Source organism: Chaetura pelagica, unplaced genomic scaffold (assembly GCF_000747805.2).
Source record: "Chaetura pelagica isolate M959 unplaced genomic scaffold, ChaPel_1.0 scaffold222, whole genome shotgun sequence".
Classification (NCBI taxonomy): Eukaryota; Metazoa; Chordata; class Aves; order Apodiformes; family Apodidae; genus Chaetura; species Chaetura pelagica.
Window position 1 is genome coordinate 561,416 of NW_009952711.1, and position 22,672 is coordinate 584,087.

Consider the following 22,672-nt stretch of genomic DNA (forward strand, 5'->3'; position numbering starts at 1 on the left):
CCTGCTGTTTGAAATCCCTTGTCCCCAAAACAGGATGGCAAAAATGGTGAGATTGAAATTACTGAGTGCCTGTTGAATCCAAAATATGGAGTTCCTGTTATTTTTATCAAGTCTTAGAAGTACACTGTGAAAATGTATATATGGCCACATCTTTGGACAGTGTAAATTTCTGTAGCTCTTTTGAGTTTTGTAGAACTAGCCAAGCAACATGGGCTAACAACTCAGATACTTGTTAAGTTCTATGGTTTAATATTAGATTTGAGAGAAAAAGTGTCAGTGGGATTTTTTAATTATTATTCTCTTTGTAGAAAAGAAGAGGTTTACTCCCTGAGCGGTGTTGAGTCTTAATGCATAAGTAAAAAAAATTGGCATTTTAATACTGTATCTCCAAAAGTAGAATTACAAAAGTGCTGATAAAAATTAAGCTTTAACCATTTGACTACTGCTGAATTAAATTTAGAATAATGAATTTTTTGTGCAGAAGGGCACTTTTATATTCTGGAGGTATCACCAGCGAAAGATGCTGTGATAAATATGGTGAAGAGCAAGCACAACTGGTTCTGTTGGTGTGGATATTAGTGGAAACGTTGTTTAAGGGTGTGTTGTTTCAAAGCATTGTATTACGCTTTCTGCTTTACTCTCACCTAATCTGCTAGCAAACATCCTGTGCAAAAAAAAAAAAAAAAGCTGCAGGAAGCCTTGTGGAAATTATTTTGACTGAAACATTATAAATAAAAACAGTAAATAAGTCGTGATCAGAAAACTACTTTTCCAAATGGAAAAAAGAAAAGTTCATTTACAAGAAGGTTTTCCATAAATTTCCAGACCCTGAGGTATTTTTCCTTCACTCAGTGCAGTACCATCTTTCAAGCAGTTGATAGATCTGGGACAACATGGATAAACATTCCTTTCAAACCACAGTCTTATCAGTAATTCCAAATATGTAGTGGAAAGGTTACACTGAATTAGAAGCGGCAGAGAGCAAAGTGTACAAAGTGGACTGGATGAGTTCAGTTTTTAGTATCCCCACATAAACTGAATAAAGCAGTCATATGGCAGTAATCTTTTTTATTAAAAAATAAATTACTCAGAATGAATAATGGTTAGACAAGGTAATTACAGTGTCAGTGACGTAAACTACTTCCACTTTCTGTATGAAGCTCTCAAGGACATTGCTGTACAATATCATAGACACACAGAAATCAGGATTCAGAGTTCACACAGAACAGTTCAGATATAAAAAGCCAGCAGGGCCTGCAGCGTGGGTGTTCTGGCCCCAGGCACATGGTGCAATGCCATTCAGGTAGGATAACAGGAATGGCAAAGGTGGAAACGACTCAAAAAGAGCCATTAAAATTTATTGCATTGGTTGCTACAGGGCAGCAGAAGTTCTTCCAGCAGTAAAATTGTAGGCTTTTTGCTACGATTCCTGCCCCAAGTATAAAGCAGAGCAAGGCAAAACTAAATAGTATTGGACTGAATTTGGCTGACAGTTTCCTAGTTGCCAATTATTTCTAGTTATGTTTAGTTTGTTGCAGTGTGCTATGGTGGTGGTTTTGATAATTCAGTTTCCTTGTGGTGCTCCTTGGCAGAAGTGTTACTACAGGTCATCCCAGAACTTCATGGTCCAGATCAGAATCAAGCTATTTATGATAAACTTGAAGCCCGTTCCGAGTTCAGTCGGAGCAGCATAGAATTCTGTATTTCTGCACATCGCTAAAAAGTCAAAGCTTTATTCTAAGGTTAGATCAAGAAAATGAGGTCAATCAGAGATCAAACTGGCCTCCTTGGGAAGCAACGTTGTCCCAAGAACAAGCTATCAATTTGGGATTAGCAAGCTTTCATTCTGCACAGAATTTCATTTGCAGTTGTCCCTCTGTGCAATGCAGAAATGTAGCACAGATGGTGCAGTCTTTGTGATCTTCTGTGTTTCTCATTTTCAGCACTTGTAAATTCATTTCCCACAATATTAGTTGTACTTTAAGTTCACTGACGCCCTGTAAAATGCATAGGACAGAGTGGAAATGAGATTTCCTGCTGGCAAAGTGGAAGTCAGCTGATGGCACAGTAGGCTACTGGACCATTAAAGGAAAAATAAAAAGCTAATGCAGAACAGTTTTTAGAAACTCTGAAACATTACAGTCTTGGTTCTTGGGAATAGGGAAAGGAGAAAACTGAAATTACAGGATATAAAGAAACCTGTTCTTGTCCTTATAAATATGACAGCTTAGTTGGTATGGATGCACTAAAGAAAAATACATGATGACAGTGCATTCCAGGGGAAAGGAAGATGGAAACTTTCTGTTCCTCCCTACTCATATCTTTTCTTTTTTCTCGTTGCTTTCTTGCATCATATGGAAGGGCTTTTAACCAACATTGCTTCATCTTTTGAACAGCCAGCTTTTTATCAGCTTTAGAAGTAAGGCTTGCCAAGCCCTTGTCAACACCTTTCTTTCTGGTATTATCACATACCATATCTTCATTGCTTAGCTGATTGTATTTCATTACAGCAAATGGTAAATGACTGATTCATCCTACTTTCTGCTGGTTCTTTAGACAAACTATTTTCACCTTTTTCCTTTCCTCTGCCCAAAAATTGGAATCCAACATACTATGTATGTAAACACAATGAGATTTCCTTATTTTTTTTTAGAATAAATGACTGAAACAGATAAAAGCTTTAAAAATTGTGCCAAGAAAACTGGGCCATGTATTTACTCACTGTTTTGACATAGTCATAGTTGTCACAAAGGAAAAAAAATCTATATCCACTCCTTTAGCAAGTCATGACTAGCCATCCAAAAGACCTGCTAATGAGGCCATCAAATTTCACTATTTGTTCCCTAAATCTTTTCAATTGTAAATACAGACTGTCATTGTATAACTTACTATAATTCAAACCATCTGGAAAATTTAAATCTTAGTCATTCAGATGATAGTTTTAGGTGATAATGGAATTATTCCAATATAAAATGCTAGAGTGAGCATTATTACCCATTAATAGTGTTCTAGCATTCACTACTCTGTTGTAAAATGATAACCTAAGTGTTCTGAGTAGAAGCTGAAACTCAGAAAATGATGAAAGAGTATGAGTTTCTCAGTAAATAAAATTTACGTTCTCTAAACTGTCTTTGAAAAGATCAGTAAGAAAACTTACTTTGTCTCCACTGCTTTCAGTATACTGTCCCCATTCTAGTAAGATAATGATAAATTAGAATCTGAACTCTGCAGTCTAAAACCCCAGTACTTATCTGGACTCATGCAGCTGTATTTCACAAGTAGAAGTCTGAGAAGCAGCCAGATGCTTATAGGAGCATCAGATTACTGCTGGTCTCTCTTTTAGAAACTGTTCTATGAACTCAGACAGGTGTCTCCTTTGTCATCATTCTCCAGTTCTTTGGGTGCTGCTTCTAGACAGCCCTAGTGCTCCGTTCCCCTTGGCAATTACAAAGTATCTAGTGTACAAATTACAGTGTTTGAATAGTCTGCAGTGTAATCGCTCTTAAATAAACCAGCTGCCTCTTCCACTTCTCAGTTCATGTTGCTTGTAAACAAAAAGCAAGAAGCAGGAAATACATCTCTAATCAGATCTCTGCTCTTGTCTTTGTGGATATTGCATGCAGAATAAGGAGAGGAAAAGTTTTCACAAATGCAGTTATTTTAGTATTTATTTTAATCATAATACTACTTAGTCTTTAATTTATGTTTTGTTGTTCATTTAAGAACTGACATTGGAGAAAGTCTGGGTCTGCTGTGGATTCAGACATTTGTGTGGACTCTGCTCTGAAAGTTTTCATGAACCACATAACAATTGAGTTAATTATGTGACTTGTTCACTGTATTTGTTACAGGGTACCAGTCTGCAGAAAGATAAAATAAATAGGGATAATCCAGAAGAGAGCAGATAATCCAGGGAAGGTTCTTTAGGAATAAAGATAGGAGGAATGAGGGCTGGTTATTTTGACAAGAAAATAATGAAGAGGGGAAAAGTGCTGTGTTCCCAAGTGTGAAGGTGTAATGTTAAAGAATGGGAATACATATTTTTAAAAAACAGCTAAGAGAATGGCTGTCAGTTAATTTGAAGTAAAATGGAATTAGGGTTGAATAGCAGGAAGAGAGGAAGAAGATGGAGAAGGACAACTCTTTTTTGGGGTGGTTCTAGTAGTTTGGAAAGGCATTTCTTAGGAATGATCCAGCTGGCAATGTACAGATAACATTTGCCTTGCAGGCCAGTTCTGCTGGCTCAGGGAAAAATGGAATGGGTGCAAAGGCAGTGTACTCTGCCCCAACAGCTGGATGCCTTTGGTGCAGATGTGCAGAGCCAGTCGTTTCTAAATTAGAAGGAAGCATTAGCGCATCTGCAGAGGCTAATGACAGTGTACTGCTGTACTATCACAATTCTAGGATTGGCAGTATTTTCTAAAATGAGTGAACCAAGGCTGATTTTTAGGTACAAAGCCTATCTCCTATTATTTTAACTGAAATTCCAGTAATAAATTTGAGAGCCCTTTTCTGAAGTAAGAAAAAGAGGCTGCCTAGGATTAAAATTAGAAGCTATGAATAAGTCTAGATTCCTTAGCTTTTCTTTTTCTATAAACAAGGAGAAATTCTTCTCATAAACTTTTTTAAAGGCCTTGTATTCACCTAATTAAGAGTAAGTAATTGTTTTAAGAACAAATATTCTGTGAATTATATAATTGTATCATTCTTAGCTGCTAGTTGGTGTGAGAAATCCTCTGTGGGTAACAAGAAATATAGTATAATAGCTAAAGGCAAATGCTTTTTCACACTTTTCTTATCAATGAGTAGTCTTGACCTTAAAATTAAGCTCTTTCAGAACAAAGTTATATTTTGGATTAGGTCAGTTAAGTATTTTTAATAACTAAAGGCTGGATTACAACACTCTGAACCTTTTCTGCAGTTGGAATTGGCTGGCTGTACAAGAAAAAAGGCCATGGATTTGAAGGGCATAGAAGACAAAGCTATTCTTGTTTTCCTAATAGCTGTTCTCCTAGTCAGATTTGATTCATGCTGGTAGGGTCTATGCAACCCTTTTCTACTCCTGTCTTCTGTGCAGTATTAAGTATTTAATAGATCTGAGGACTGCAGTCTCCTAGATAAGCAGCTGACATTTTCTTTTCGTATACAGTTCAAAGGTTAAGGCTGTCTTTGTTTACACTTTTGTAACCCTTGAAAGAAGGGGGGGAACACTTTACATTGGTACCTAACTTCACCTCTAAGAGTATAAAATACATTTGAAAATTTAAATTAGCAAAAACCACTGTACAAAGGGGGTAACTAAATATTTCCAGAAAAGTATGGCTTTTCTCTATTAAATAAAGTTGACTAGAAAATGCATTTTTCAAATTTGTTTTGTTTGTGCATGGCAGTTACAAACGGGTAGTTTAAGCTATGTAATTAATACGTAGGGAAGTTTACATGCTTGTAAAGTATGGAAATATGCACAGTATTAGAGACAGGAGGACAATCAAAATGCTGTTTCTACTTCTATGTTCTTCCATATGATTACCTCACAATGCACTTTTCTGATCAACAAGCATGAAGACTAAATCCCCCATTAAACTATATGTTGCTTAATCGCATAAGCACATAAAAGATAAAGAACATTTCAGACTAGGCTGACATCTTGGCTCCTTGGCTGTTGTGACTCTGTAGAACTAGTGCTAATTTTTACTAACCTTACTTATCTGGCTTTCCTTGGCATTCAGAGATGACCTAAGGGAAGCTGTCATTTCATCTAAAGACAGATGTCTTCCTATTTCCTCTTCTGAGCTTTGGGTTAAGGTTTGCTGGTGCATTATACCAACTGAATACTTAGGCTTTAACCTCATAAAGATTAAAACATGCACCTAACCTTACATACTTTAAAAGATCCCACAGAAGTTAGTAGAACTAATGTTAATATGCCAAGGTCAACATGCCTGAGTCTTTGTAGGGCTGTAATTTTCATCAGTAAATGCCCTAATAGAGTTTGTCCAGTGACTGTTGTAAGGGGGTTGGAGCTGCCAGTTGTTACAGCAGTGCAAACAATTAATAAGGATAATTATTCTGGTGGTAATGTACCTATCAACAGCATATTTCTGGACACAAATTAAATACAGCTTTATATGGCAAAATAAAAACATACACTTAGGATCCTGGCAAATGACTGAAAGCAATTAAGGTACCATGTTCTAATGAGTTTTCATTCATCATCCAAACCACAGCAAGTATGCTTGCCAACAGCCCCTGCCATGCACACATACACCCCTCAGGGTAGACATGATGTGTTAGCTCACCAAAGCAGCAGCTAATAGATTTCAGTTTCCATTTACAGTGGGGAAGGACAATGCATCCAGTCACTTAAGTTACCACCTGTCAGCCTAGTAGTTATGCCATGCTAACTCAGCCATGAGCAATTATTCAGTCATATCCTCCAATATTCTATGCATATTTCATTGTATTTCCTATTACTATTGATTATTTTTATCTTGTTCAAGCTTCACACAAAGTTAAGAGAAGAACACGAAATCAAATAATATGGATAAACAACTGTAAAGTGAGCTTCACTGAGCATTTACCTTATATCAGCTACTATTCAGACTAAAAGAGCAACCTGCCTGAACTGTTTTCCATTGAATAATATAAGCACAGGGGTGCTGCCTGTACATACTGGTTTGCAGTTCATAGAATCACAGAATGGTTCAGGTTGGAAGGGACCTCAAAGTTCATCTAGTTCCAACCCCCCTGCACAGGCAGGGACACCTCCCACTAGACCAGATTGTTCCAAGCCCCAATTGACTTGCCCTTCAACACTTCCAGGGATAGGGCAGCCACAGCTTCTCTGGGCAACCTGTGCCAGTGTCTCACCACCTTCACACTCAAGAATTTCTTCCTCATGTCTAACCTAAATCTCCCCTCTTCCAGTTTTCATCCATCCCTCCTTATCCTCTTACTCTATGTCCTTGTCCGAAGTCCCTCCCCAGCTTTCCTGGAGCCCCTTCAGGCACTGGAAGGTGCGCTATGTTCTCCCTGGAGCCTTCTCTTCTCCAGGTTGAACAACCCCAACTATTTCAGCCTGGCTACATAGCAGACCTGCTCCAGCCCCCTGATCATCTTCATGGCCTCCTCTGGGCTTCCTCCAATAGCTCTATGTCGGGGACTCCAGAGCTGGACTCCAGGTGGAGTGTCATAGGAGTGGAATGGAGGGGGAGAACCCCCTCCCTTGACCTGCTGGCCATGCTGCTTGTGATGCAGCCCAGGACATGGTTGGCTTTCTGGGCTGCCAGCTCATGTTGAGCTTCTCATCAACCAACAGTCTCACTGTTATTTACTATCCAGTGGAAACTGTTCCTGTGCTTTAAGAAAGTCTGCCAAGGTCAGTTCAGCAAAAAAATTTTCAGTGCTTGTGTTCAGGGCTAGACTGTCTATCAACAAAATGCAAAATGAAAAAATAAATAAAAAAAATATATATAGAATTTACAAATTTAAGTTATGTCTCTTTTGTTTATTTTGTTCCCCCAGATTTGTAAGAGCAAAGCAAAGGAATCCCAGCAGTATTATCACAGCCTGTCTATTCGGCAGAGTCTGGCTATCAACTTTAACATCCAACAGGACTGCGGCCATTTTCTTGCTGAAGTGCCAGTGCGTCTCCTTCCATGGGAGGATGCTGATGCACCAGAGATGGAGGAAGAAGAGGAGAAAGAGCCTGAGCAGAAGAACAGAGATACTCTTTCCAATACAGAGGCTTCACAGAAAGACAGCTCAGGCACTATCAGCAAGCCACGCAGCCGTGTCGTGGTCATCACACGGGAGGTTCCGTACTTAACAGTGGCTGATTTTGTGCGGGAATCTGCATCTCGCCATGCAAAAAGCCCGGATTTGTATGAGAGGCAAGTCTGTCTGCTCCTTCTACAGCTGTGTTTGGGCCTGGAACACCTGAAACCCTATCATATCACACACTGTGATCTGCGTTTAGAGAACCTGCTGCTGGTTCATTCCAGACCAGGAGGCAGCCCTCTGAGCCCTGAGTCCACGGAGCCCAGTCCCAGCACTGCTTGTCCAGCCAGATTAATAGTGAGCAATTTCTCCCAGGCCAAGCAGAAGAGTCATATGGTGGATCCTGAGGTCCTACGGGATCAGTCCCGCCTGGCTCCAGAAATCATCACTGCAACACAGTACAAAAAGTGTGATGAGTTCCAAACTGGTATCCTTATCTATGAAATGCTGCACTTACCCAATCCCTTTGATGAGAATCCAGAGCTGAAAGAGAAGGAGTATACTCGTGCTGATCTCCCCAAGATTCCTTGCCGTTCTCTCTACTCTCAAGGGCTTCAACAGCTTGCCAGCTGCCTGCTGAATCCCAACCCTTCAGAGAGGATCCTAATATCAGAAGCCAAGGGAATCCTTCAGTGTTTGCTTTGGGGTCCACGTGAGGACTTGTTCCATGCTCTGAGTACATCTTCCAACCCCTCGCGGAGAGATGCTGTACTTCAGAACTGGCTGGATATAAAAAGGACGCTGCTGATGATCAAGTTTGCAGAGAAGTCCTTTGATAGGGACTGTGGAGTTATTCTGGAAGACTGGCTTTGTTGTCAGTATCTGGCTTTTGCCACTGTAGACTCACTTCATCGCATTGTGAGAATCATGCAGCAGCACTAGTTTGCAGAGCCTGTTGCTTTTCATGAAGCACCCCCCACCTCCACCCCAGCCCTCACTCCAGCCTGCCCTAGGGCTCACACTTTGTACAAGTGTTAGAAAATAGCCTAGATATCAAAGCCAGCAACTCTGAGCAAATAGATTCTAATAGGAGGAATTGTATCCTGTACCCAATATGATAGACACTTCACTTTTTTGCCAGACATCTTAGGAATTGATGTACATGACTGTATTTGGATCAGACAGTATGTAACTTGATTAATATCTGGCTGAAAAGAAGAGCAAACTTTGATACCACTATTTATACCACTGCAGTAAACAAATTGCCCTCCTCTTCTGGGTAGTTTCTGTCATTTCCATATGTAGCATTGGTTAGTGAATAGCAGTGACCATAAGCAGAGATGGTTTAGTTATCAGTGTGAGAGGAATGATTCACCATGCCACAAAACACTCATTTGCCTATGTTCCACACACCACACAAAATTTTATCTCAGCTTAGTCCCCCACAAGCGAGCTGGACTCCTCTTTCCTTTGGTCTCAACCAAACAAATTCTGGTCTTTCTTTTACACTTTATGCCTTCTTTTTTTCCCTCCCCAGATGTGGTTATCCTGCTGACTGTGGCAAGTATCAGTGGGCAGCAAGCATCTGTGTTCAGTCCTCTTCCCTCCTTCTCTGCCTCTGACTCATTGCCTACCCATATCCTTTCTGCCTTAATCAGACTATTACCCTTAGCTTAAGTCCTCTGGAATAAGAAGCAGAATATGCACAGTTTGTCTATCCCATTTCCTACATGGCATTCACTAGTCTGGACTATTGGTGCACTCTAGCTATAACCACCTTTATACGAGAACAAAACAACACATGGTGGGCAACTGACATTCCCCTTCCATCACAAAAGGCACTAAAGCCTTACTTGAAGTGGGTAAGACATTCATAACCTTCTCTGACAATCACTGCTATGAATCGGGGATGAAAATAACAGCCACCTCTTTTTTTTTTGTGTGTGTGTTTGCTCTTGTCACTTGTGCCATATTGCAAAGTGGGACTGAAATTGGCTCTGTTGGTATGTTGGCAGGAGATAGATATGTTTAGAGCTTGTCTGTGTGTAGCTAACAGGCCACATGGAGATGCTTTTACTGCAGACACAGCTCTCTGAAGGGTAGAAACAAGGGGGCAAAAACACAGTTGTTTAATTACCAAGGGAGCTGTTAAGTTTGGCAGCCACAACTAACAGTATCGTGATCCATTTTTCCCACAGCGGTGTTTGGCTGCCTATCTTGTCTGCTGTAACTAGTGTTTTCTAATGTTGCTATAGTCAACGCCCTAAAGATGGAATGTTGTAAGAACAGCTCAAAGAGCATAGCAAACAGAGTTTTGGACTACAGCAGGGAATTAGTAAGTATTAAAGAGAGAAATTTTTTTAAAACTCAACCTGAAGGAGCTTTTCACTTTTAGAGTCCATTGCTGACTTCCTTCCCTGACCTAACAGCTATTTCCTATGGAACTTTGGAGCTGTACAGGCAGTATCTTTGCTCAGTATTGCTAGGCTCTGAATTGTTTCCTGAATCACTCTGAAGTATTGATCTGGATGCAGGGAAAAAGAGATACCGGATATTCTAACCCGGGTGACGGAAAGCAGACAGCCCTAGTTATGAGCCTGTGCTTCTTTCCTATGGATCTATGTGCAATTCTTGTATGTATTATTAAAGCTGTACATTACAGTGTTCACTTTACACACCAGCCTTTACCTGATGCTAAATCTGCAGCCCTTTCCTTTATCTCCCTGGCACATAAACGCACAGATACCCCTGTGTTCTTTTTATGGATTGATGTTTCATTTTAATTGTTAAAACTGTGAGGAATCAATTCACTTCAGCCTTGAAACAAACAGCCACTTTATACAGCGTATGCATGCTTGGACCAGATGCATGGAAACTGAACAAACAGTCCTGCAGGCTTAAAGTCAGCAAAACTAGCTCTGGATCCATGCCGTACATTTGGAGGGGTTGAAATGTCTATATTCTTCTCTGGCATCTATCAGAGCTACGCTGAATAGTGTGGAAGCCTACATTGATTGTGCTGTAGTATATGGACTGTCTTTGTGACCTTTCTAAAGATTTTTTTGAAACTTCTGATTATTATTCTTGTGTTTGATTCACCTGTATCAGTGAAGGATCAGGCAAGGATAAGGATAATATATTTTAATGTGATATAATTTTTTTCTTCTCTTTTTGGCAAAAAGGTTAGGATGCTGGCATTGCAGAAAGAGGACAATGCATTAAAAGCTCAAGTGCAATGTATGTAGTTGAGGTACTTCCACTACATCAGGAAAGAAAGTGTCTACACTACTGCTGAGCAGCTCGTAGAAGAACCTTTACAAAGAATCACACATTCAATGCAGCCCTGCTTTATCTGGACACAGGAGGGCCATGCTCTCATAGATTAAATACACCGAGCATGACAAGTCACTCACGTACTATCTGCTAGCTAGCTATTAGTCACAATTGTTGAGCTACAAATAAGGCTTCTTGTTCTCTGTGGTCTGGTTTTGTGTTTCGTAGTGCATGTGAGCACATACCTTCTCACCTAACTCACATAGGCTGTACAAGCAGTTTTGGACCACTTGCCATGGCAGTGGGCTCACTTCTTGAAGCTGGTAGGTGGTTCCGTGTTCATGGACACGTGTTCTCAATGTCACTTTCATGTCAACACGCACATGAAAAGTTGAATTTTGAATGTTTTAAAACCATACATATTTAACACAGCTGGTCCAAAGCCTTTGTATCTCTAGCTGTCTAATTTCAGTTTGTATCTTTTGTGATGAACCAATACTCATTTTAGCTCTGCAGTGTAATCAAGCATGGATAGATGTTCACTACCAATCTCTTTCTTGTGCAGCACTGGGTAAACTTTAGCAATTTGCAATGTTGTGTGTTTCTTTTCTTTTAAAAAGAATGGTAAAAGTAGTCAAACAAAATCTGGCCTGAGCTATTCCTTGGGGAGCCTTAGGCTGACTTTGCAGATATGCCCGTAACTGATGACTGTAACTGTGTTTGTGGTGATTCTCCATCCTGGCAACAGATTGTGCCACATAAATATCTGAGAATGTATGCATTAAACTTGATTGTAAGCAAATCCTAAGAATGCTACAGCATAATTGCTAAGCAAAAGGAAAAAAACCCGCTCTGTCTGTATCTAGGATCTTGTGTATGACAGGAACAAAACCCCTGGTTGTGCATGGTATATACTTGAATACGTGCACAGATCTTCAATTATTTTTTGTTTTTTTTAGCAATGTCGCACTTTCAGTTGAGCTCAAGAAATAGGGAGAGCTGCAAATCTAAGATAGCAGTATTGACTGTAAATATATATTTTTCTATTAATAAAAGCTGTCATTCAAATATTTTTAACATTAACTCTAGAGATTTTTTCCAGTGGAAACTAATTTCTGGAAAAATCAAATGCTTGTTTGAAGAATTGTGATGAGTGGTTTCTGATCCTATTAGAGCCATTAAAAACCTCTCTAATCTAACAGAGAGAGCACAGTGATTGGATTCACAATATTTAGTGCCTTGTCAAAAAAATGAAATGTAGCTGGTCAGTTGGTGGAAGTCTTATTTTTTCATAATTGCCCTAGAAATAATACTGGCCACATTAAGATGCAAACGACTTTACAAAATTAAATGCTTTACTTTGTATGATAATTAGTTGGTCTACTTAGTGAGATTTGTTTTTGGAGTTTGTGAGCAAGTTCCTTTGAGTTGTTTGTAGTACAGCATAAACCTGAAGTAACAAATTTGTGGACTTCCAAATTTGCATCTGCACATGGAGAATAATAGTGGATAACAAGTCAGTTGGTCTAGACTGACCACAACATGGAAAGAAGCCTATTGCTTTGACAATCTACTGCAGCTTCTAGGAGACGAGGAATCGGATTAGTCTGGAAGAAGTGGTGAAAGTAAGATGTACTGCTCCTGCTTTAGGTAGTGGGTGTGCTGCACACCATACCATATGATGTGAAATGCAAACCTCTGTTAAAGCAGGAGTTCTAAAAAACTGCTCCTGAGATGTTAAGGAGAATGGTTTTGTTTTGTATTTCTTAAATGGGAATTACTTATTCACTAATTATCTTTCAAACCTAAGCTCTGATCTGGTCAATATGCATAACCAGGTGAATACAAAGAGAATCTACTAGTGAAAACTTCTCTACAAATTTTCAGGAATAAGGGAATCCAGACTTTTTACGCTGGAGCCCCTGGAATGTTCAAATATAGAAGCCTGGTCTCACTTCAATATTCAGACATTATGAAATCAGTAACTCAAGACAGGATATCATGTTGCTGGCTCTCAGACAAGAATGCCTCTAGCATTTACAGAAATGTTCCACCTTAAATATTTTTTGTTCCACACATCCCATCAGCACCCATGAGCTATTAATTGATCATCTTGACATTTTAACACAGGGGAATTCCCACATTAATTAGAGAGAAAAATATATTATTTAAATAAACCACATCTGTTAGGATTCAGCTACTTGGAGAATTTATTCAGCAGCTTCACACTGTAGGTCTTTAACCTTAGCATGTAAAAATAGTCTTTGCTGCTGAAATAAAATGTGTCTGTTTCTCAATTCTTGTGCTGAAATGCCCTGCTTAAATTATTTTTTTTTGTTTGTAATAGGAATTAAAGTAATATGTAAATATAAATTAAATATTCCTGGTTTTATTTAAATATAACTTTTCTGGGGGAAAGAATCAGACCTTTCCATGCACTTTCTCCCTTCTCCCAAATAGGAAGTAACCTGTTTCTCTGTAGAAACAGTACATGACGATTATTACCTTTGTGACTAGGCCATCTATTTTACTCTGATATTGCAGAGGTAGTGTTGGTTCTGCCAAATCTCCCATAAAACCTAGAGCACAATCAGAGCCCTTCAGTCCATGTAGAGAGAGATTTGAGGATGATTCAGTTATGCACAAAGATAATATCAAAGAACTGCAGAGCATAATTTCAAATACCTCTATAAAAATATACCTGTGGAAATATTGTCAATGGTCATCTGAATTCCAAACACTCCAAGGGAGGAATATACAATAAATACCGTTCAGAAGAAATATTGGGGAGAAATTTCTTTAGGACACCCTCAACTCCAAAAGGAGGAGCAGTCTTTCCCACTGCTGTGTTGCAGAGAGTTTCTAGCAGACCTTTGCATGGATTTTCTTTTTCACCTGGATGCAGTATTAGAAAGATAGTGATTTTGAACAGATGTGGAATGTAATTTGGATAATTTCCTGTAAATCTCCTTGCATTGGTGCTCCACTCAGCATTTAGTTGGAAACCACAGAATGCTTTCAGATCAAGCAGAGTTGCCAGTGAGAAATTAAATGCTCAACTTACTTGTACATAAGCATTTCACCACTCTACAGATTTTGAGAATTTGGTTTGTACTTCAGATTATAAAGATATTTTTTTTCCCGTGAATCCAAGGGGAAGATTTCAGGGATTTCGGAGAGGTTGGAAATCTTTTTATACGGAGGAACTATACATACATATATATAGGAGTGTGTGTGGGCATGTTTCACTATATATATGTATGTATATTAATTTTTGTATCCCAAAAGTATTCTTTGCCCCTTTTTGCTTGAAAATATATATATTATATATTGTATATATAATATATATTTAAGAGTGTATAAATTTGAATATAGTAATTTCATAAATTACACCTCTTAAAAAAAAAAGTTCTGTTTCTTTGTCCTTTGACTTGTTGGTATTAGAAGGTTTTGCAGTTGAAATCTTTGGGTTTTTTTCTTTTAAAACTTAATTATGCTGAGCATTTAAGAATATGTTCACATTTTTAATAAAAGGGGGGAATTTATTTTTAAATTAAAGATTCCAAAATTGGTGGACTTTTGTAAATGGGATTTCTTTAGATCCCTTGAATAAGGGATTTTTTTCTTAATTTTTTTAATTTCAACTCCATTCTTGTGGGTAACTTGTATTTGGAATTCCTGGTTGCATTGTTTTATCTGGTGCTTCATATTGATATTTACACGTTTTTATATAAATAAGTATATAAACTTCAAGCCTTCCTTTGTGATCAGGGGCAGTTACACTCTGGTTTGCTGTGGTACTTTGCTGTGTACTCTGTGGCATTCATGTTACTGTGTAAATAAACTAGTTTTATTACACACAAAATCAGACATGCAGTTGTCTCATTTTTCTCTCTTCCTAGGCAATTGGACAAAGTGTGTGTTTCTGAGGAAGATGCACATGCCAAGTCCAGCAAAAGATTTTAGTACAAGAACAGCTGACTGGTTTGCAGCAGCAGCTAGTGTGCAAGTGTGGCAGGTGAAACTTCACTTGATGAGTCTGATACTCAGCAGCTTCAGCCATGCCAGCACAGTGGCCAGGAATCCCAGCTGCAGGAATTGCCAGTGCTTGGGACAACATGCCACCTCTGTTTTCCCCAGAAGTCTTACCATGGCTGACACTATTTCAGCTCCATCTGGACAAGTGGCAACAACAGCCCAAAAATAAACTGGCCACCAGCAGCTGCTGTTGATTGAACTAGTGTCTTGTAAGGCCGCTTTGGAGAGAAGTTACTTGACACATTAATGAAAACGGAGACAGCCTGATGTCCAGAATGGGGCAACCATTATCACTAAAGGAGCTGAGCCAAAGTTAGCAATTTCCTTAGTGTGGACAGGGCTTAAATGACCTGCTGTGAAGGAGTATGATGTCTCTTAAGTGGAATTTTTATATGCTGTGACAAAGTAGGATGCTTCTAAGGCAGTTATCTGCAGTGGAATTCATTCTGATCTGTTACCTTGAAGCATACAGTCTGAAGGAAGTTCTGTGAAAAACAGATGGAATCATATGCATCTTCTGTGATCATGCAGCCACATTCCAATGGCACTGAGATCAAACAGCTCCATTTTGTACCCAGATTTGATACATACCAATGGTGGCTACAGATGTTAATTTATTAGCACAGAACAGATGACATACATACATACATTGGAGTGATGCTGTGCTTCTGCATGACAATCACACTGCTCACAAGGCTTTCTATGATTGCACAGGTATGTCATCAATCTCAGCATGTCCAGAATTAGTCTATAGTGTAACTATTACAGGCCTCACATTTATTCCTCAAACACTGTTTCAAAGCCTATCAAAACCAGTTTAAGCTATTGTCCTCATCCTTTTTAAAAATCTAAAGCTAACTGAGTCCAGAGGTGCCAGTAAATATGCAACACATTTAGCAGCCTGACAAATATTTTGGCTTTGCCAGGATAATCCCTGTTCACTTCAACAAAGTGCCGTTAATTTAGCTAAACAGAGTTAGATTATGCCATTTGTCAGTAGCAACTACCACTCTGGAGGGGAAAGATATGCAAAAATAGACTGAAACCTTGTCAAGGCATGATAATTATACTAGTTTAACTAAAATCTGTTTGAAATTAACATAGTAATGTCAGTGCAAATTCTCATTCTGTCAATACTCTCCCACTGGGCAGAGCCTGTCACCTGTGGCTGATGTCACTGGCTATGTATCTTAAAGGCTTGTACCAGCCACTGGAAAAAATAACTTTTCTACAATATTTTCTTTAATGTTGTACATCTTTGTAAGGCTCTTTTCTGTTCTATGTTCCCTTTTTTTTTTTTTTTTTTTTTTTTTTCTCCTGTGATTTTTTTCCAAATTTTCCCTGCTAGGTATTTACTAAATTCCAGCTCGCTGTGTCTGTTAATCAGATTATCTGCTAATACCTGCCTAAAGCAGTCAACATTGATTAAAAGAAAGGATAGCCATTATGTTATTTTTAATACAAATTATTTAGGTCCTGAGGTTGTGATTGAATTAAAGGAAAGATCAAATTAATAAGCCATTGAATTAAATTCAAAACATCTGATTACAATATTTCCCATATTCAAACAGCCCAAAGAAGACAGTGGTATGGCTCAGAAATTATGTTATCCCATTAAGATGTACGAAGAACAGCTTGTTTCAACTGCATCTGGGAAGTGGGCCTTATCATAGATCTAGCTGGGTAAGTATAATGTCATAGCAAAAGATTCTACCTAAATACCAGCCACAAAGTCACTGCTAATTTCTCACTTCACGCTAGATTTGTGAAGCATTATCTGTTCACCCACACCCTCCTACAGACACATGCATACACAATCACTAGATCAGAGAATTGGAGACATGGGAGCACACAATCCCTGGAAGCAAAGCTGTATGCCACATTTTGGATAAAGGCAAACTTAATACAGTCATTTAGTTAGTAAGATTGTTTTTTAATAATTTTATCTTTTTACACTTCCCAAAGTGTCCTAATGATGGGGATAATGTGAAAATACTTCACTGGTTTCTGATTTTCTGCATTTGGATACATTTATTAGTCCTAAATAGCACAGAGAATTATGATTTTAAGCTTGCTCTCTACAGGGAGCAATCTGTGGGATCAGGACATTCTCTGGACTAACCTGAGCTCCTGAGTTTTAAAAGTGGTCTTTCTAATCCTACTAATCATCAATAATCCCATTGCTATTTCTGCCATGAATCTGGCTTCATCTCCAAAGTGCTTGTGTTGCACTGCATTTCAGTCATTTTAGTGAGACTTTAAATGGCTTTTGAGAAATATTTTAACTGATTTTGATTGATTATTATCTCCTGATCATAAATGCTAATTACATAACTGACAAGATTGGTTTGTCTTTATTGCCTTATTTACACTTAGAAATGCAGAAAATTAGATTTTTTATTATTTCAATGAATTTCCTTGGTACTTTGACCCAGTGAGTGCAGAGAAAAGATTATTCCTTCTGGTGTGGTTAAATGTGAGAGCCTGCTTTACAAAAGTAATAAGCAAATCGAAAGAAAAATCTTTGCATCCTAAAGCTGTGACCTAATTATATCCTTCAGTGCATTTCCTCCTCTCTCCAAAACATGGTAAGTTCAAAATATCTGCCCTTATGCAGAACAGTTATTTCTACTCAAATTGGTCATTTAAAGAATAAAGGCCCTAACTACATATAGCTCTCTGAAACACAAAACAGCCATAGTGCTTACCCAAGCAATGCACAGCTGGCTTCTGGAATGCTTTACAGCTCTGGAAAAGGCCTTCCTTGTGGTAAATGTGGCTGTGTTTTACATCAAAGACAGAATGACTTTTCTCTGTTGGTTTGAAAAACCAATTGCAATTACAGTCAGGAAAAATGCCCAAGTTCAGCCTGAAACTCGCTGGACTCCAAACTGAAAACAGCAGATCTCTGGCTTGGCAGCAGTTTGCATGCACATGAAGACTTTGGATGGAGACATGCCTTTTGTAAAGAGGCATCTCTTGTCTAAGAGAGCTCCACTGAGGGCCAGAGAACTATGCTGATTCAAAACATCTCAGAAGCCCAGTTTATGGCATGGAAATGAAAGATATGAAAGGAACAGCTGTAACATTCTTACATGTGCTGAGTGTGTCAGATGGTAAAACAGCATGGTCATGAGCCTAGGAACCCCTACACAGTTATATGACTTAACTATACATTTAAGTCAGAAGCTAGAAGCTCTTAATAAAAAGGCAGCAGATCCCTAGCAAAGCTATCCTATGGTGGGACCTACTCTTGCAGGTTCCAAGGTTCAGCGGCTGGCCACCCTGCAACCATTTGCCTCAGTAACTATACCACACAAAGTGAGGTGAGCAAAGGATTTGCAGTGAGCAAAAGGCTTGCAGTGAACAGAAATCTTCACGTGCCACACATCAATATTGCCTTGTCTCAATGTTCTGGTTGTTCAGAACAGAAAAGGGTAAGAACACAACCTGACCAGGCTGGCACTGTGTTCCTTATACGATCTGTACATCTGTCCTCAACACCAGCCTGCTACTTGCCATTAGGTGCGGGTAAAAGGAGATGCTTTTTACCCTCTAGAAAAGAGCAACAGGATTCCTGTCTCTGTATGAGTCAGGTTACTGAGAACCTTAGTATCATAGAATGGTTTGCTTTGGAAGGGTCCTTAAATATCATCTAGTTCTAACCCCCTCTCCACACCTCTATACTTATAGACTCTAGGACATGGAGGCACCCCCCCATACACACGTAAAAAAACATAGACTCTATAGGTCATAAAGGCCTCTCCCTCTATACAAACCTATATACCCATAGCCTCCATAGGATACAGAGGCTCCTCTCGCCCTATTTACACCTATACATAGAGACTCTACAGGACACAAGAGGGCCCCCACCCATGATCATTTATTTACCCATGGACACTAGATGACACAGCAGGCCCCACTTCCACAGACACGTATATATACAGAGACTGTTTAGGACATAGAAGCCTTCCCCCCATTCAAACCTATAGACTATAGGACAGAGGCCATCCCTGCATACTCATCTACATACACGGAGACTCTATAAGACATGAATGGCTCCCCCCCTATACACACCTATTATGGTTTGCGAGGGCATAGGCTAATTCCTTGGTGTCAACAGGAGGCCCTAGTTGGTTAAGATCCTGAGGGATCCAGGGCAGGGGGGGGTCAGGATTCCCTCCTACCTCCTGCCTTACCCTATAAAAGTCAGGAGGGTGAAAAGCCCACCTTTTCCTGCTCCCTTCTTTCTCCTTGCACTTGCAGGACTTGGAAAAAGGCTGCTGTTCTTTGTTACCAGCTCACTGCATCTGACTGCATTGGGTGTTGGGAAGAGCCTGAGACCCTTTTCCGAATTGGCTCTGCAGTGAGGGACTTCAGAACAAAGGTCAGGTTTTGTATGTGTTAGTATAATTTTAATTATTATCCCACATGTATCATAACCTGTTTTGAGTTTTAACTTCCAACCTTAAAGTCTCTCTTCCTTATTTCCCTTCTGTCTTCCCCTAGGGGGAATGTAATATACAGCAATCCTGTTCTCTGGTATTTTGTTTGCCCTGACTACTAAACAGAGACAAGTATAAAGCTGTATTTTAACATTCAGCAAGCTCTTTCCATTACATATATCCTTGCAGCCTTCACAGCCATGCAAGCTGACATAAATGTCATGCCAGGTTATTTAATCATAAAGCAAAGGAGTTTGGACACTGTGGGAGGGAGATTTTACACACTGCAGTATCATTGGCAAATGTGTGATCTCTGATCTTCATCCTTCCCTTCTTGCTAAAATAGATACACCTGTCTGTTTCAGCAGAATAGGTCATCAGATAAACTGCCAGCATTCTACTATTTCTCACCTACAGTATTGCCTGATTTTGTAACTGGTTCAGTCCACTGTGCCAAATTATAAGAAACTGTTTTCTAATTAATTCAGAAACCTGCTACATGAAAAAATAAATAAATTTAAATAAGCCCTAGTGACAGCACTTCATTCTGTAGCATTTGTATGATTACTGCTGGAGGAAGAACTTCATATGCTGTATCTAGATACAGACATGTGATGTCTGCTAAGTCTACTGAAACAAAAATGTATTCAGTAGAAAGGAGACTCGTATGTAAGTGATTCAGAGATCCACAGCTCATGAGGTGATTGCCTGAGATGTGTGGGATATAGATGATTTATGGGTTAAAAACATGATATTCCAGTCAATTTCATTGGGTTATAGATGAAATGGAACTGTACTGAAATCAGTGGTACTATGGTATAATATATTGGAGAATTAATCTCTGAATCTTTCTACCTGCTCTTTGCTTACAGGAAAATTAAACTGTCCTGGTGTCTTAACTGTTCCTGTGACACAACTGCTCAAAATCCATGTATCCAGAAATAGTTACGGCACCCAAGGATGATGCTTGCAAATAGATCACCTAGTTCACTGGTTTTGTGGAAGTTGCCAGTTGTTGTGGAGAATGCCAACAAACAACACCCTACCACCATCTACAACCTACAGCAAAGTGGTGATCTAGACAGATTTCTCCTGTGTTTGTTCTGCAGCACAGTGAATGTGGCATTATAGGACAGCTGCAAAACAGAGGACAGACTGGAAGAGTGGGCAGCAGAAGAGAAAGGCACAGACTGAACTGCTGTCTCAGCCAGACAGGAAGACAGGCAGCCAAAAAAAGGCTAGGTGCCAAATAATGATCTTAGGTGCTTACTGACTACTACCAAGACTGGAACTGTAAACAGCAAGCTTTGCCTGTGGAGCCCTTTCCAGATAAAAGTATGCCTATATAGTAAGACACGGGGCGGAGGCCACAGGCACCAACAAATCCTCATGCTCCTCTGCACAAATAACAATGAAAACAGCCAAAGCCTGGAGAAAAGGAGAATGAGGGGTGACCTCATCAATGTTTACAAATATGTAAGGGGTGAGTGTCAGGGAGATGGAGTTAGACTTTTCTCAGTGATGACCAGTGATAGGACAAGGGGTAATGGGTGCAAACTGGAGCATAAGAGGTTCAAGGTGAATATCCAAAAAAAATTTTTTTACTGTGAGAGTGACAGAGCCCTGGGACAGGCTGCCCAGGGAGGTTGTGGAGTCTCCTTCTCTGGACACATTCAAAACCCACCTGGATGCATTCCTGTGTGATGTACTCTAGGTGACCCTGCTCTGGCAGGGAGGTTGGACTAGATGATCTTTTGAGGTCACTTCCAACCCTTAGGATTCTATGATTCTATGAAATAGGAATGGAAGCACATTGCTGTCTTTGTGAGGAAGTTGTATCTGGCAGTGAGAAGATACGGAAGATACGGAGCAGGTCTGCTAGGGGATATCAATTGATTCACTGTCTAAGATGCAGCAAGGTACATCACACGCTGCTTTGGGATCCTGCTATGCAGGAGTCACCAGATGGTGCTGTACATGCAGACTTGAAAGTTTGTTATTTTATGAAGCTTCTCCTTTAAACTTTAATTCACATCTTACTCTTTCCATCTCAAATCAAATTTTGGTTAAGCAGAATAGTCTTGGTGTTACTATTTTTGAAAAGGAATTTAAAAACATGACATGTGCAGCCAGGTCTGAAGAAGGTATGGGAAATACCATAGAATGCCAGGTTGGAAGGCAACTCACAATGTTTACAAATATGTAAGGGGTGAGTGTCAGGGAGATGGAGTTAGACTTTTCTCAGTGATGACCAGTGATAGGACAAGGGGTAATGGGTGCAAACTGGAGCATAAGAGGTTCAAGGTGAATATCCAAAAAAAATTTTTTTACTGTGAGAGTGACAGAGCCCTGGGACAGGCTGCCCAGGGAGGTTGTGGAGTCTCCTTCTCTGGACACATTCAAAACCCACCTGGATGCATTCCTGTGTGATGTACTCTAGGTGACCCTGCTCTGGCAGGGAGGTTGGACTAGATGATCTTTTGAGGTCACTTCCAACCCTTAGGATTCTATGATTCTATGAAATAGGAATGGAAGCACATTGCTGTCTTTGTGAGGAAGTTGTATCTGGCAGTGAGAAGATACGGAAGATACGGAGCAGGTCTGCTAGGGGATATCAATTGATTCACTGTCTAAGATGCAGCAAGGTACATCACACGCTGCTTTGGGATCCTGCTATGCAGGAGTCACCAGATGGTGCTGTACATGCAGACTTGAAAGTTTGTTATTTTATGAAGCTTCTCCTTTAAACTTTAATTCACATCTTACTCTTTCCATCTCAAATCAAATTTTGGTTAAGCAGAATAGTCTTGGTGTTACTATTTTTGAAAAGGAATTTAAAAACATGACATGTGCAGCCAGGTCTGAAGAAGGTATGGGAAATACCATAGAATGCCAGGTTGGAAGGCAACTCAAGGACCATCTGGTCCAACCTTTCTAGGTAATAATATAGTTTAAATGAGATGGCCCAGCACCGCTTTTTCTCCTCCATCACCCTTTAAAAAAGGATTAATCTGATTAATATATATATTAGAGGTCACGTGTACTACAGCTTTGAAAATCAGGACAGAAGAGCAGAGATTTTATCGTCTCCTTGCAATTTCGAGAAATGTCCACCAGATGGCAGCGCACAGAACCCCAGGGAGTAAGGTATTCTCAAGGTGAAAGCCTGTGATTCTGTGTTGGCAATTACATGGTTT

At 39.6% G+C, this 22,672-nt stretch overlaps 1 protein-coding gene across 1 annotated transcript in view; it reads left to right on the forward strand.

The window, feature by feature from the left end:
• Positions 1-8,661, forward strand: part of PEAK1 (pseudopodium-enriched atypical kinase 1) — a 31,956-nt gene extending 23,295 nt beyond the window's left edge. Inside the window, exon 4 of the mRNA XM_009994362.1 lies at positions 7,525-8,661. Coding sequence (XP_009992664.1) covers positions 7,525-8,661 — 1,137 coding nt within the window. The remainder of the gene's footprint in view (positions 1-7,524) is intronic.
• The last annotated feature ends 14,011 nt before the right edge of the window (positions 8,662-22,672 follow it).